General features: G+C 40.5%; 3 protein-coding genes across 4 annotated transcripts; 1 reads left to right on the forward strand and 2 right to left on the reverse strand.

The window, feature by feature from the left end:
- Window positions 1–1263: 1263 nt before the first annotated feature.
- Window positions 1264–7315, reverse strand: cdc42se2 (CDC42 small effector 2). Its single transcript, XM_079340242.1, has 5 exons — window positions 7211–7315; window positions 5343–5589; window positions 4509–4610; window positions 4332–4410; window positions 1264–3652 (listed from the first exon to the last, which is right to left on the reverse strand). The coding sequence occupies exons 2-4, from the start codon at window positions 5394–5396 to the stop codon at window positions 4336–4338; spliced, it is 231 nt and encodes a 76-aa protein (XP_079196368.1). The 5' UTR covers window positions 5397–5589; window positions 7211–7315; the 3' UTR covers window positions 1264–3652; window positions 4332–4335.
- A 3-nt stretch (window positions 7316–7318) lies between these two features.
- On the forward strand, window positions 7319–9127 carry nip7 (NIP7 nucleolar pre-rRNA processing protein). Its single transcript, XM_079340241.1, has 5 exons — window positions 7319–7459; window positions 7578–7664; window positions 7757–7895; window positions 8352–8492; window positions 8715–9127. Exons 1-5 carry the CDS (start codon window positions 7404–7406, stop codon window positions 8832–8834), a joined length of 543 nt encoding a protein of 180 aa, XP_079196367.1. The 5' UTR covers window positions 7319–7403; the 3' UTR covers window positions 8835–9127.
- A 46-nt stretch (window positions 9128–9173) lies between these two features.
- Window positions 9174–15861, reverse strand: terfa (telomeric repeat binding factor a). Of its 2 annotated transcripts, none has more exons than XM_079340230.1 (13): window positions 15444–15861; window positions 14817–14912; window positions 14282–14403; window positions 14059–14145; window positions 13275–13415; window positions 12679–12803; window positions 11471–11938; window positions 10890–10976; window positions 10449–10556; window positions 10229–10366; window positions 9893–9975; window positions 9760–9806; window positions 9174–9479 (listed from the first exon to the last, which is right to left on the reverse strand). In XM_079340230.1, the coding sequence occupies exons 1-13, from the start codon at window positions 15592–15594 to the stop codon at window positions 9321–9323; spliced, it is 1812 nt and encodes a 603-aa protein (XP_079196356.1). In that variant the 5' UTR covers window positions 15595–15861; the 3' UTR covers window positions 9174–9320. The 2 variants fall into 2 exon arrangements, with proteins under 2 accessions (XP_079196356.1, XP_079196357.1); XM_079340231.1 differs by having other exon boundaries at window positions 9760–9797; window positions 15444–15628.
- Between the last annotated feature and the right edge of the window lie 77 nt (window positions 15862–15938).

Here is a 15938-nt window from a genome sequence, read left to right on the forward strand (position 1 = left end):
GGAGAAGCGGACAGAGATTATTGCTCTGTCAGTCAGTGCATTGGTCATCTCTCTGCTGAGAATGATGAGGTGAAGATCCTGTTCCAAGCCAAGCTTTTCTTCTGTCATCATCACCCGGGTTCATTCTGGTTCAGAGCCTAAAACTCAGCGAAGTGACACCATGCTTACACCACAGTGCACAGAGTGAGCAGATCTCATTTCGCTTCAGTGCCGGATCGGTTATGCTTTTTTGTCAATATACTGTGTATGCGTTGGATACTGTTGTGCAAATGTCTCTGAATGTGACACTTAAAACAATCTGTATTTTTTTTTTTGAAGCAACAATTGGTGCATTTTTTGTTAGACAATGTTAAATATTTTGTTTGTGTCTGTTTTGTGCATTTGTTCGATTAGTTCAACAGCTTTAACAATTTAAAATCAACTGAGGCTTATTTGTCAGGAGTCTTTGAATTGTAAGTATCTTAAAACAACATTAATTGTTGGCTTTATTTTGAATTAATTAATCTATCCATACATTATCGGGGGGGGGGGGGGGGGGGATATTGTGCGAGAGGCAGGGTAATATTTAGTCTGGTTATACCCTGGACACCAGTCAATTACAAGGCTAGCGCCACTCTCACATTCACGCCTATGGGCAATTTACAGTCACCAACTGACCTAATGAGCATGTTTTAGGACTGTGGGAGGAAACCAGAGTATCCACAGAGAACCCACGCATGCAGAGGGAGAACATGGAAAATCCACACAGAGAGGAACTGTCCAATGAGGATTCGAACCAGGCACCTCCTTTCTGTAAAAACTGCAATAACCACTGCATTTCTGTGTGGCCGTCTAAAGTAATGCATTATTAATAACCCTGAAGTGTTCTTCTTTGGCACAGTGAAAGTGCAGGATATTAACGGATACATTTACATCTTAGTGAGCACAGTCAATGTGTTCATTACATTTAGTAGTGTTGAGTGTCTCTCATTCTTGTATATCCACGTCTTGTTGCTTTCTTTTATGATACTTATATTCGGAGATAAATGATGTACTTTGTACTCTCCTAAACCATAAATGTATAACAGACGTGTTTACTAACCATTTGCTTGTGAGCCTCGATAGAGTCTCCCTGTAATGACACCAACACTCCTGAGTCTACGCTTTATACAGCTGTACCTCAAGTGTTTAAAACTGCACTTTAGTTTAAATATGATCCTCTTTAATAAGCTCTAAGCCCACTGCTGGCAGGTGGAGCCCTGAAGTGAAAACATGAAACACACATTTGGTCAAACATCAACATTGAACATTTATTTCTTATTTTTTATTCTGAAAAAATGCAGAAAAAAAAGACAAATGAATTTCCCTTAAAGTGGGAACTACATAACAAGCAGTTCCTGAGAAAAAAAAACAATGTCAACAGAACACTGCTCCAACACCTTCCCAAAACTCTTACACGGAAAAGTAACCAAAAATAGGTATGATCCCAATTACATAGACGCATGGATCAATTACTTTATGCTTGGTATTTACATTTTAATCATAAAATATTTCCTATATTGGGATGAATCTGTTTTTTTTTTTTAAAGTCACATTCAAGCAGTCCACTAGCACAGCCTGCTGGTTACTGAACATACGGCCATCCCAGTTTGTTTGCGCGTACTTCAGTGTTGAACCCCGAGCTGGAGAACAAAGAACAAACTACACAGACTGTATGTGGATCTGTTTTCACACTGAAAATACTACAGAAACATTTAAAGAGGAACAGATGTGCTCTGTGACAACATTAAAGCCTGATGAATCACATGATGTAATCTGTCTGTGAATGTTGGACAGTTACCGTCAGCTTTAAGGCTGTAAATGAAAACATATTACAATGTGGCTATAGGATACTTAACATGATACAAACATCAAGATTTCATTCATTTTATCATATGACATTCACACTCATTTAATACCAAATTGATTGACACAATTATACATCCACTTTCTGTTGTTTGAAAAGTAAAGCATATGATGTAGATGGAGAACAACGAATCACGTGTATTAAGATCCAGACCTGCTGGTTGGCTCTACACCTGTAACCATCACATGAATAAGTCAGCGTCCATGTGAATGAGCAGTGTGTACATAAGGAGAACCATAGACTCTGTGAAGAGGGGCCAAAGGCATTTAATATCAATCTGAAAAATATTTCATCTAGATTTCTCCAATTCATGTGACAATACTAAGGGTAGAAAATGTACCAGCCTGTCTATCATAGTGAGAACAGAGACAGTGATCACTAACAAGACAATCTTTGTAATCAGGCGACAAGAGCTGCCGATTTTATGTCATATTCTTGACAGGCTGAGGTACTGATGTCCTCCTCGAAAGCTGGAAAGTTTTATTACGCTTTACATTTTAAATGTTTTGTCTTTAACAAAGTATTATTAACGCCACATGAAAACATGCTTTCACAACAAAGCTACAAACACTGCTACAAAAGGTGGGTCACATGCATTTGAACGCCGTTAAGAAGCATTTATATACGTTTTCAAAGACACGTGAAGCGACTACAACAAGCCCTCCCCCAGAGGGATGAAACCTCCTCGGACCACATTGTGCGTGTATCAGCAAAAGAACTGAAAAATGACTTGCACTAAGACTAATACTCCGTAAAAAATGCGATACACGAAACAGTGCCGGGAAGGCAGCGAACTAAAAGATGATGGAAAAGCAGAAGATAAACTACAGGTGTGAGAATACTGCATCAGACCAGACCCACATAAGCAGCAGTGTTTGCAGTGCTGATTTGGTGACTTCCAAGTTCAATGCTTGGGTTCAATGTTGGTACAAAAGTCGTAAAAAAAAAAAAAAAAAAGACATGTTAAACAAAAAACAAAAAAAGATCAACAAAATATGTGAATTCGCTAAGCTCAATATTTGCAGCATCAAGATGCTAGTTTAAAAAAGATAAGCATGACTTCAGAAGGCAGATAATGAAGTTCATAGTTTATTAAAAGTCTATATGTTTTGATCTAAACGAGTATAAAAAAAACAGTTGAAATAAATCAATGCAGAATTCCTAAGCAAGTGTAAGTGTACAATGCATGGTCCAGTGTACTCTACTCATTCAAGTTTTAAACAAGACAGCAATCTTCAACCCTGAAAGCAACTCAGAGAATCGTGAGCGTTTCTCAGAATAAAACAATGAACGCGCGGCGTTATGCTTCGCTACCTCTACCTGTCCTTTGATTAACCTCTGAGGACAAAGAAGGAAACTCAATGACCAAAATCTCCGGTGTGGCCCAGCCACCATGAGGTCCGTTTTTACAAATCAGGTAATAAATACAAGCATCCAAATGGGCTACAACAGCAAAATCATTTTGAAACTTAATTTTCCTCATGCATACACACAAGCATACGTGGCTGGGATTATGAGCTTTACTAAACCCTCCTATCTACTCCTAACAGCGACTCTTTACAGTGCAACAGTATGGCAGCAAATGGATAAGCAGTGCTTTCATTAAAAAAAAAAAAAAAAAAAAAAGGAATGGAAATAAAAATATATACAACATTATGGAAAAGCAGTGGTTTCATCTTTTGGTCCTGCGTCCATTACAGACAGCACTGCTTTTTGAAAATGGTTCCTCAAATCAATAACAGTAGATTCCACAAGACTGTGAAGGGGCTGCAAGGAGAGAAAACATGAAACCAGAGTTAGAATCTCAGATGTTACTCATGACTGGAGTATGAACATAAACAGAACGTCACATATGAACCTCTCCCATTCTTTTCAGTTCACATTTTGAGAGTGAACAGATTTTGGAGTGCCGACGTAAACCGGTTCATCAAAAGTCTCAAAAGGACAGGTGCCAAAGATAAAAATAAAAAAGTGACCATGGCAACATCCACCATGACAGACTGGTCAACAGTTAACAAGTTGCCTGAGGCCAGGAAAAAAAAAGCCATCTGACTTCCACAGCAGTCCCGTTGAAGATCAAAACCTAAACGACAATACTGACAGCTGTGTGACATCACAAGGGACGCGATCATTTACTGTCACATCGCAGCTCATCAAGAGGAAAAGACTTTGGTTACTTGAGGCGAGCGAGGAGGAACTCCTGGAACTAAACGGACAGACATAAAGCTCAGTGCTCTTTATTATATTGAAAAACGGCGTTATGGTCAGTGGTGTTCACCTTTACTGTTACAAAAGAATATCCACGCGTGTTTGACTCAGACTGAACATATAAACTCTGTACGCACTGACGATCGACCTTCAGCTATAAACACAGAGCTGTTCGCATTAAACACGTCTCAGGCGAGCTGTGAGCAGTCGTGTAGAGGGGTCGTGAAACTTCGCTCACCTTGTTACAACTGAGAACCTTCAGACCCTCCGTGCGAGTAGCCTCCTTTAGATTTCATCTGAGCCTGGACAAGGTCCACCTACAATCATCAAGGTGGAGAGGTTTTACATATGGTTAAAAAAAACAAACAAAAAAGACTGTTGGTGGAGTTTTCATTATAGCGGACGAGGAACATACCGATGCCAATCCCAGACCCATGTCCCCCGAGCCTACGTGTGTGGTGTGAACAAAGTTCGTTGGCTCGCCAATCATGGAGCGATCGATCCGTCGCCGCCGTTTCTGTGAACGAAGACCAGAAACAAAAACGTTAGTGAAGCTCATCGGCCACGTTGTCCTAAATATATCACAGATAAAACTTCTAGTCAAACAGAAAGGAGAAGAGATAAACACCAGCCGAAACAGAAACCCCTCTCGCTCCTTTTCTATTCATCATTAAAACCTGCCTGCAGTGGAGCTTCAGCTTCCACATCATTTATTACTTTGAAGTCAGCCAGTCGTCCTGCTTACACGTGACGTTAAAGAGTCACAACAGTTAGGAGTTAGCCCCTTTAATGAATCTTGTTCAGTCTAAAGTAGCGTCTGTCAGGCAGAGGGGCGTGGCCAGCGTGAACACCATGTTGCTTTTAGAAACTTAAGGATAAGGATGATCTTTATTGATCCCCCAATGGGGGAAATTTGGGCTCCAAAAAAACAGTAAAAACAGGGAATATAAACAGCATCAAGAGCAAAAAAGAAAAAAATAACGGCTATGAGCAAAGCAAATAAAAAGAGGATGTTGATTTGATCACGAGACAACTGCTTTGTTTTTTATGAAACTATTGAATATTCCCCAACTCACAATCAAAACTGAAAATAAAAGGGCCGACACTCCTACACATGAGAGAATACTGCTTTGTTTGTAAACCTATATTCCTGCTTAAACGTTCTTTTGACCGACTTCCACGTTACACAGGCGGCTAAATGAAACACCCAGGCCGATGAATCAGTCTTCCGAGTGAATGTCATACTCACAGGTTGTGGCTGCTCTGCAATGCAGCAGCTGAAACAAACCCAGAACTCAGTCATTCTGAGGCTGAAGAAGAAGCCGCAGCAGTTTCCTCTTTCAGACGTCTCTCCGCCTGTCTTCCTGTTCAGACTTATCAGAGCCACAGACACGCAACCTAAACTGGCGACAGACACAGACTGCTGGTTTATCCCGGGTTAACCGTTAGCACCAGAACTGTTCTCCCAACACGGGGCAGCTCACTCCTGTCAGCACCTGAAAGTGGAAGGAGGAAAAGAAAGAAAGTTAGACCATTGTCAAGAGCCTGTTTTTCAGCATTTGTTGTTTTCTTGCATTTATTTCTAGAGGAGTTATTTCATTATACCCACAATCACGTTAAAAGAAAGTGTTATCATGTGGCTGTTTTAGTTGCTGCTGGATCTGTGCCAAGTGTGCTGCTGCCTGCGTTTAAGTAGGTTTCTCCTCCGGCAACACCCGCACATAATGAGGTCACAGCAGGAGGACACTGGTGTGTGTGCGTACTCTCAATGTAAATTGTATAAAAAAAAATAAAAAATAAAAATAACCGTTTGAAAATGATTTGAAATACAGTTTACAACACAAAATATATTTTCAGGAACGTGGGGAAACTGTACATCTTAAAATTTAAAGAGGTTGGTTACACAAATGAAATGTGTGAATTGTTAATATTAGCAGCAGGGTAGTATGACAAAATAATAAAGGTCCCTGAGCCTAATAATACACACACGTTATTTTAAGTCAAGTATATTCTCATAGCACAAGAGGATCTGACTAAAGTCCGTTACAGACTAAGTCAACAGGAAACACCTTTTTAAAGGCAGTCAAATCATAAATATCTTCAGACAGATCAGAACCTATGAATATATAATATATTCGACTGTAACACTGGGCTTACATGGTTATTGAGCAGACTATGTTTCAGTGTTTTTCTATAACTTTAATGAATATCGACCTGAGGATGAAATAAAGCAGTCATGTGTTCAGGAACAACACGATACAGTGGGAAAAGAAAACACTGAAAAGTCTGATTGAAAAAGCCTGAGCTGGGACTGTACTTTTCATGATTTAATGCATGACCGTTTTCATTCATTCACAAATAATAAAGTGTAAAGAAACACTTTTAGGAGTATAGGATCTTTTCTTGGTAGCTCATGATGACACTTGTATTAAAAAAGGAGTCTGGATGAAAAGGGTTAAACATGGGGTTTTAGGGACTAAACTGCAATCCCATCGAAACCTTCAAGTCATTCAGGACTTCTGGTGATGCCATGTTTTAAAGTGAGAGGATTTTACTGTATGTAGCATTTCTCAGCAGTATCAGTAAAACAGGAAAAGGCACATGATTGCGGAGTGAGAATAAGTGTGGCAGGTGGGTCAAATGACGTGAGCCCGCTGACATAGCAGATCAAACACTTCATACATCTGAGTCATGTATCACATAGAGTTTCAATGACTGTTAGCATGTTTAAAGGATTACTCTGCTCCTGATCTCGGATCACAAACACGTTATTTACAAACACTGGTTATGTAACGGAGACTGTTCTCTTCACAATACAAACAAGCTGCAAATATGTAAGCTCAGTGTTTTAACTTCTGGTTTGGTTTAAATCACTCCGCTAGAGTCATTGAATGCACCGAGCAGGAGTTAGCTCTCAAGCTAACGCTCCCTCCTTGTTTTTTTTCTTCCTCTGACAGCTAGCTAGCTCACCATGCTAACTGAGCCCGTCTTCAGGCTAAATGTAAGACAAAACCACCATGAAAAAAAAATCACCTCAATGTTCGTATCACTGTCGAGCAGGCGTAAAGTACATCTGTTCTCGAAAGATTTCAATCATTTTTCAGTGAATAAACTTACCAAATGACGGCCGGTTTGCCGAAGTAAAGGCGTCCGACCGACTGAAAGCTCAAGAATGTAAAAAAAACACACCAGGAACTGAGCTCGACGATTACGTCAGACGACTTCCGTTTCAGCGAGCGACGCATTTCCGTGTTGACCCACGTTGTCACGTTTCCACCGGAGATTCAGCATTTGTATTAAAGTAGTTAAAATGAGGCCACTGACTGAAGAAGAGACGAAAACGATGTTTGAGAAACTTTCGAAATAGTAAGTAAAGTGAATAATATTTTAAAAGCCCTTTCAGATTGAAATGATAACAGACATGCTAGCACCCACGTTAGCACTTAATGTGTGTAATCCAGGTTTATTTCTTCTCCCACATCAGCATCGGTGAAAACATCAAACTTTTAGTGGACCGACCCGACGGTACCTACTGTTTCAGGTTACATAATGACCGCGTCTACTACATGAGGTAACACGGATTTATCATCATACTTTAACATGCTTGTGTTTTGCAATACTCCGACATGAATTAATAAATCGATCATCGTGTTCTGCCCACAGTGAGAAAATCCTGAAGCTGGCCACAAACATCTCCCGTGACAAGCTCGTGTCAGTGGGAACATGTTTCGGAAAGTTCACAAAGACAACGAAGTTCAGACTGCACATTACAGCTTTGGATTTCCTTGCTCCTTATGCAAAGGTGATTTTACGCTTACTTCTTTTTATTAATTGTATCTTCAGATTCCTCATATCAATTCCTTCCTGTCCACTGAGCTCATGCAAATGTTGAAGGAAGAGATGCTTTGCACATTTGAATAAAGGCAGCATATAATACACATCTTTGGTGAAGCGACCAGTCCCTATTTATTGTGGAGCCACTATTAGTCTATTGTGATTTTCTCTTATTCTAATGCTTAATATTTTTTGCGTTACTTGAGCCTCTATTTAAAGGTATTTTTTCTGTCATTATTTGATAAATGACGTTTTTTGAAGCTTGAATTTAACTGCCATGTAACTGTAATTGCCATCTCCCAGTAACGATGCATATTTTTATTACTACTGTGTACCACTGTTTTGACCCTTGACATCCATCACAACTGCGACATACTATTAGGCCTGATATATAAATGACGTGAGGCTCTTTATTGGTGGACAGTTTAAAGTGTGGGTGAAACCTGGAGCAGAGCAGTCTTTCCTCTATGGGAACCATGTGATGAAATCTGGACTGGGGAGGATCACTGAGAACACTCAACAGTATCAAGGTGTTGTTGTCTACTCCATGGCTGATGTGCCTCTGGTAAGTGCTGAAACTGAAAAGTGGTTTTGTTCATACTTGAGGACAATGCTAAATATAAAGTGCTCGTATTCCTGCCTGTGAAAATGTGCCCGGAAAGGGTTGATATGTTGTGGCCTTTAGGTGCATCCTTTCATCCCAGCAGTATTTATTCTCGTTTGCCAAACAGAATTTGCGTCCATGCTCAAAGGACTTTCTGACTCAGTCATGTATCTGACTCTCCAGGGTTTTGGAGTAGCAGCCAAGAACACCCAGGAGTGCCGTCGAGTTGACCCCATGTCCATCGTAGTGTTCCACCAGGCAGATGTGGGAGAGTTCATCAGGAATGAAGACAGTTTAACATAAAGATGCAGCAAAAGCTGGACTGAATTTTCATCTAGAACAGCAGCTGTTCTTTTGTAAATGTTTGGTCTCTAGACTTCAGTGCCTGGTTCGATGGCAGTTAAAGCAGATGTTACAACTAGCTCCAATTCTCAAAGGACTGCAATGAAGACCATCTCCTGGCTCACCTTTGGATAAAGCTGTGACCTGCAGGATTCCTTTGTCCCCAAAGCTCCTGATATTCCATCACTCATTTCTTGTCAAAATTAAAGTAAATATTTTTCTGTATCTTTAAATAAATGTTGTCTTTAATTTCATTTGGTGACTTGTATTGTGTATAAAAGGGCTGAATAGGACACCTACTAGGAACCGTTGCAATTTATTACAATAACAGGAGAAACAATCCGGCATATGAAACGACTTACATCAAACCAAATGTAGCACAATTAAGGTGACAAAAAAATAAAAATTAACATCAATGAGGAAACCTTGTTCTCTCACTGGAACCTCTCAAACAAACTTTGAATTCTTCAATGTTCTCCATCTGTCCTTGAGCTGGACATTAGTTCTATCCCTAAAATGGAAATAATCCTTGATCTTACTCCAGTTTCCCTCTCCGAATCTTTTCACCCCTTGTTTCAACATTTCTGTCTCGACCTCGGTCCACATCTGAAACAAAACAAAGAGACACCGGTCACTCAGCTACCTTTTTTTCCCCCCCGTCCTGCTGATTAATAATGAGGCTGTCTAAATAAAGATCAGTGGATCGGAAAGCTAGGAAGTGTGGACGTTTAAATACATCAGTGAGTTCCTCTCTATAAGCAATATCTCCCAAATTCCTTTCATTTTAGATTTATATTCCCACACTGAACCTCTAAAATGATGTGACCCTGTAACATGTTTGTGTATATTTGACAGATGTATAAAATACAAGTCATGTTATACTTGCCTTCTTCTTCTGGCCTGTGTTTGAAACAGTGCTCTCGTCTTGAGGTTCTTTGGGGGGGGGGGGAAAGGTGAAAAAAGGTTTTCACTAACAAGTTCAGGATTAATCAGAAGAAATAGGTGTTTGAGGATGTTACCGCTGTTCTTTCGGCTGCTGAAATACGTCTCCTCGTCGCTCCATGTCTCCCTACTCTCCTTTGCATTACTGTAAAGCTTTTTCCTGTGAATGAGAGCAGAAACATGACAACTACAGAAGCAGCTGTGAAAGATTCATACAGGGCAGCACCTCACATGTTTGTTTGTTTTTGCTGTTGTGCAAATGCGTGCGGTAGAAATGATTTGGTATGAGGTGAGGAAGGTCTCGTGGACCCAGTGAACATTCCGCTCTTTTAAAATGGTGAAGATTTTCAATTATTGTAATAATTCTTTCACACACTTGTTTAGCTTTAGCTCACGGTGTTCTCATGACTAACCATTTCGATTGTGAAGGAGCTTTGTCTTTCTTCTGAGGGGTGGAGCTTGTTCGAGGGGCACGGTGAAGAGGAAACAGATTGGCTGAGCAGTCCAGTGAAGAGTCTGTGATCACGATGTCACTTGCATTGACTTGATCTCTGCGTAAAAATAACAGGAAGTTCAGTGAATGTAAACTTCATAAACGTATTGACATGAAATGGGTGTTGTAATTGGACTTGCTTTTTGGGAGGATTCCTGGCCGCTCCTTTACGGGGTGTTTTACTGGGTGGTGGCGATTCCTGTGTGTCCTCAGAGTCTGATGATATCCTGTTTGACCTCTTAGATTTTCTATAGACGAGAGTTAAGATTTACCAAAGCAGTCAAGAGATGTGATCGGTTTAGTAAACAACATTCTCCGCTCTCTGTCTAATTCCAAAACCTCAAACAAATTCTCACCTCAAACCAAACTGATGATTTAACGTCTGCAGAACACTTTCCCTTCAAGTAAGTCAAAACAAAATCTGTATTTTCTATCAGTCCTGTTTAAAAAATAATGAAAATATTTATGATCACAAACATCTCCTTCTAACACTCAAAAAATACTTAGAGAAGATAAAATACCCAGCAAGATCGTTTCAGATTGAATCAAACAAGTTTCCTTATTTTGACATTTTGACTTACCTCACTGATTTGTTTAACTTTTCATGGAGTTCGTCAGACGAGTCGTCCTCAATTTCTGCTGACGACGCGACCAAACTCGTCGAGGCTCTATGTGACAAAACACCAGTGTTAGTTTCGAGCATTCACTGAGCACCACAAGCAAGCCTCAGAAAAGCCAAGAATGACTACATGTGCTATACAAAGACAGGAGCTATTAGTGTTTTGTCACATGATAGCCACCAGCTACTAATACTCACTATCAAACTTTTTTCCTTAATTCTCTCTGTGATACCTAGTACTTTTGTAATCCCCTCTTGGTTTTTACTAAGTGTCTCAGTCCTCGGGTGATAAAAGCCCAAAGATACTGGCCACCAGACTACGTCTTAAAACATCACTCCAGTTACAAACATCATCTTTACTTATTTCCACGCTTGACAGCAACTGGTTTCTGTGATACAGTTAAAGACACTTTGCTCAGTGGGAACACTACAAAGATTTGTACAATTTCCTTAACGTGTGAAAAATAAATACAACCAATCCATAATATGACATAAGAGAATGTTGATTACAGTGACTGCTCATCTTTCTTAAAAACTAGATACCTGTGCCCGTCGTTTGTGTTGCCTTTGGCTGCAGACCGTGGGAGCTCTTCTGTTCTTAAATCAGCCAGCTGGTCTTGAAGAGCTGGCGTGCTCTGCGAGCTCCCCTGGCTGTCCGGCTCCACCACTAGACGTGCCACATTGTAAGGCGACCGTCTGGTCCTCCTCACCTCCGGTGTCTTTGAGAGTGAACCTGCCTGCGTTTGTGGAACAGCGTCTGTCTGCGGAGTTTGGTCTGCCGGGGATGCCTCCATGGGACTGCCCGAGTCCCTCTGAAGTATCACATCCTGCTCTGAGTCTTGATTGGTGCTGGTCTCTCGAGCAAGCGAGCAGTGGAGGGAATGGGACTCTCTTTTTTTCTGTTCCTCTCTCTCCACCTCTACCTCCAGCTGAGCGAACGTTCTCTCTGAACCAGTAGACAAAGCGACGTACGCTCCCTCCAGCCTGGTCCTCAGGATGATTGAGTGGTCACTGGGAGAAAAAACAAAGAGACACGAAGAATAAACTGAACAGAGTATGAGACGGGTTGCTGGTCAATATATAAGAATGGAAAAAGTTGCAACAGTTTTAATGAAAACAAAAACATCAGTTAGAACTAATGACCCGTAACGATCTGCTGATGGAAGTTTTAAAACTGAACACTGACAGCTACATTTCTCTTATTTTACAGGGACAACTTATTAAAAAAGATAGATAGATAGATACTTTATTGATCCCGAGGGAAATTCAAATTCCAAATTCAAAAACACTGATGTAAATACACCAGAGTAAGCTAAAAGGTTTTCAAACTGCTCTGCTTGTACAAATCCTATTTTTTAGACCAATAGTTATAGGGAACGACTGTCATTTGATGCTCAATATTGAGTCAATCTGACAGCGTTGATTAACAACGTCAAACGGGCCAGTATCTTTTCTTTATTGAGGAGCTTTTAGAGAAAACTGGTAGTCTGCACATCCTCTCAAGTGTGCACCGACTGTGCTGTTTTAATTCCAGAGGCATGTGCGCTCCTTTTTAGCCCAGGAAGGTGTACGACTGATTCAATGGCAATAAGGGCTCATTTTCCAGCACTGGCATTAACTGCTTACACTATCACCTACTGGGGGGGGGGGAAAGGAAGTCCTATATCAAGACACAATTGCACGAGTCTTCAAAGAGACCATACTGTACGAGGGGCTCATGTTCCATTAGCAGGGATGGTGTGAGAGTCTACCATGGTATGAACTGGTTGAAGTTCACAGAAAGGTGAGAGGATGGGCCAGGTTCCTCTTGCTCAACAGCTTCAGCTGCCGTGTCATCTTCCTTTTGTTTTCTCTCATCGATGAGCCTTTTTGCAGCCTGTAACAGACATGAAATGAGTTTGTGGACGAGCTCAACTAAAGTCTTGTGATCACGAACAACACTAATGTTAAAATGGCAAGCAACTCCTGACAGGACTCAGAGATGGTTAACAAGGAATTCTGCTTCTGGAAATGATTTGTAGTCATCAACATAAAAGTTGTCAAACAAACAGTCAGCATCTCAAGGAAATCTGCAAATCTCATTTTGACTTCTCATCAGTAAAAACCAACCATATCAATTTAAAATGAGCCTTATCAAAGCCACCTTTAATCTCAATAAGTCAACACAGGAAGCTTTGTAAGAGCTCCAACTGTAACAACGACCCAAAATGTTTAAAAAAATAAATAAATAATAATAATCAACAAATTATTACATTACAGTTATTACATTTTGGGTTTTGTTACATTTCTTTATGACATTTCGGGTCGTTGTTACATTTGGAGCTCAGCTTTGATCACAGCTACATACCTGGTGGAGAAAGGGAACGCTGAATGGGCAAAGCCTCTCACAAAAGGCCAACATCTCCTGCTTGAACTGCTGGAAGTTGATCTTCTCGATGACTTCATGCGTGTTACTCTTCTGTCTGATTAGGCCTGTGAATATAGCTTTCTGAAATAACACACACACACACACACACACACACACACACACACACATAAAAATGAAGTTAAAACTGAAATTACATTGTTACATGTTAAAGTACAAGTTGATTCAGCGTCATCGTCTTGAACGTGTCAAAGGACACAGGATTAAAGGATTTTAATACAAGGAGGGAGACTACAGGCTAGTCAACAACACACACTAGACACACGCACAGTCGGAGCTTCTAGCTGCACCCAATCAACAAGCTGGCTGTGGTGTGACTGAACACGGTGAAAAGCTGCTGAGAGACTCCCCTAGGCTTCTTTATTCTATTCAAAAAATGCTGCTGATGTTTTTAGGAGCTGAAACAAACACAATGCTACCCCAGCAGTCTTATCATCACCAAGCACATAATATAAGAGGAGGTATGACTGACAAACAGCACACAGATGATGAAATAATATCAAACAAGCTAAGCTGTAACACAGCCTGAGTATTTAGATAACAAGGTAAACTTTAAATCCATGTTCTACTACTGAAAGGTTTTTCTACAGATATGCACTGACAGCATGACCACCTGGATTCAGAGAGAAAGGCAAGATCCTGATGAGACTTTAGTTGAATTGATGGAGAGTCTGAGAGGCTGACCTGCTTCAGTGACACAACTCACCTTGCCAACCATTTTTTGGGGGAAGTGTTCAGTCAGCACCTCCTTTGCTTTGTCAAACTCCTGGTTTCTAATGAGAATCCCAACAATCTAAAATGTCAAAAACAAAACAGGTCGGTAACCTGATGAAACGTTGTGGGATCACGCTCTGTTGTAAGAAAGTCGAGCACATGCTCAGATATGAGAACTGTGAGGGGAACACTGGAATTTAAAAATACAAACGTACCATCTCTTTCAGTGAAGTGCTGATATTCTGGAAATCCTGCTGTGAAACAGCGTTTTCACTGGCCATCAGTTCCAGAATGGTCAAGGCTGACTCCAGAGGAGTTGACTGCTCAAATATCAAGTCTGTCGTCAAAGACAAATCAATACTCATCTTAGTGTCTAAGACTTCATGTGCCTCTAAAGTAATGCTCTACTCATGAATAATCCCACAACTCTCTTAAAGGTGGAACTACATTCATGTTGAAGGAGTACACTTCAAATGGATATGGTTTTCTTACTAATAAAAGCTGTGAAATATTGGTGAATCAAGTGGCCAAACCTGTTGTTAAATTATACACAATAATGCAGTGCTGCATTCATGAGTTACACATCTGCTGTTTGGAAGTGGTGTTGATGTGTGTTGTTGTTGGTGTTTTGTGCTACTGAAAGCTGAATATTCATAATTATAGAAACACGATGCAGCTGAATAAAATTCACAGCATTACACACAGTTATTAGTAGGATGTGTAATACAAATGTATTGCTGCTTCTCTTACCAAGTTTTTCGCCTTCATTTATCCGGCAGAGAAACTGCAAGACTCTGACCTTTGTTTGAATGACATCGGTGGACTGCATAGGAAGATCCAACACGCCTGTAACAAGCCAACAAACAAGCTTGTGTGTTTTTTTTCTTCTTCTACATATACATGCCCAGATAGTAAGAAAATACCATTAGGATACACACGCTGGTCATCACTTCTTAAAACATGAATAATACTAACACAAGTGTAACAGGAAACGACCCTGGATGAACACTTCAGTTTAAAGCTAGGAAAGATTTGCACACCACAACACAGACTGAACACACATATACTGAAAGGTTATTTAGTGTTACTGAGGAATAAACATGTTAGCATTAGGTGCAGTGCTATGCTACCATCTACGGAGCCGCCTCGCTCTAATTAACGCAGAAGAGTACGGAGCTAAAGCTAAGCTAAGACAGCTAACAGCGTGAGGTGACGAGCATGAAGCATAAGTTATACGTGGACAGCAGGACAGCATATATTATGTAGTGAACATAAACAGTGTTTTTTTCACATCAGAAAAATTTATCAGTCACAATAAGCAAGCTAAATCCTGCACAACTTTGAGGTGAAGAAGGGGAAGCTGAATCCGTCACTTACTTTCAACAATACCTCTAATGCGACAGAAGTCATCGTAGAGGTTCTTTTTAAACACTTCTAGTAAACAACAATAATAGTAGTCAAACAACCAGCGGTTGATAATAGATTCAACTTCGCTCACAGGGGTGTTTACAGTTTCCTTTGCCGCCATATCCACGCATGTCCACGGAAGCAGCAGGAGGGCACTAGGGTTAGGGTTTTAGATTCCCTGCCTTTAGACTTCCGGCAATGCTTCAGCGATATGTCGCCGAACGTACTCGTTAAATCAAAGACTTGACATTTACATGTATAAAGTCTAGGGATTAAACTTGAAATAACACACGATGAGTGTCAGCAAATCAAATTGAAAGAGTGAAAACTTTGAGAACACTGGTGCCTGAAAGAAACAATTCAGGGACTATTTGAACCCAAATACTCTTCCTTTGTAAGTGTACTGTAGGACAACAGCGGAAGAAGTTACAGTGCCACCTTGTGGACTACAGCGAGTACAACAGC

This window comes from Symphodus melops, assembly GCF_947650265.1.
Source record: "Symphodus melops genome assembly, chromosome: 3".
NCBI classification, from domain to species: Eukaryota; Metazoa; Chordata; class Actinopteri; order Labriformes; family Labridae; genus Symphodus; species Symphodus melops.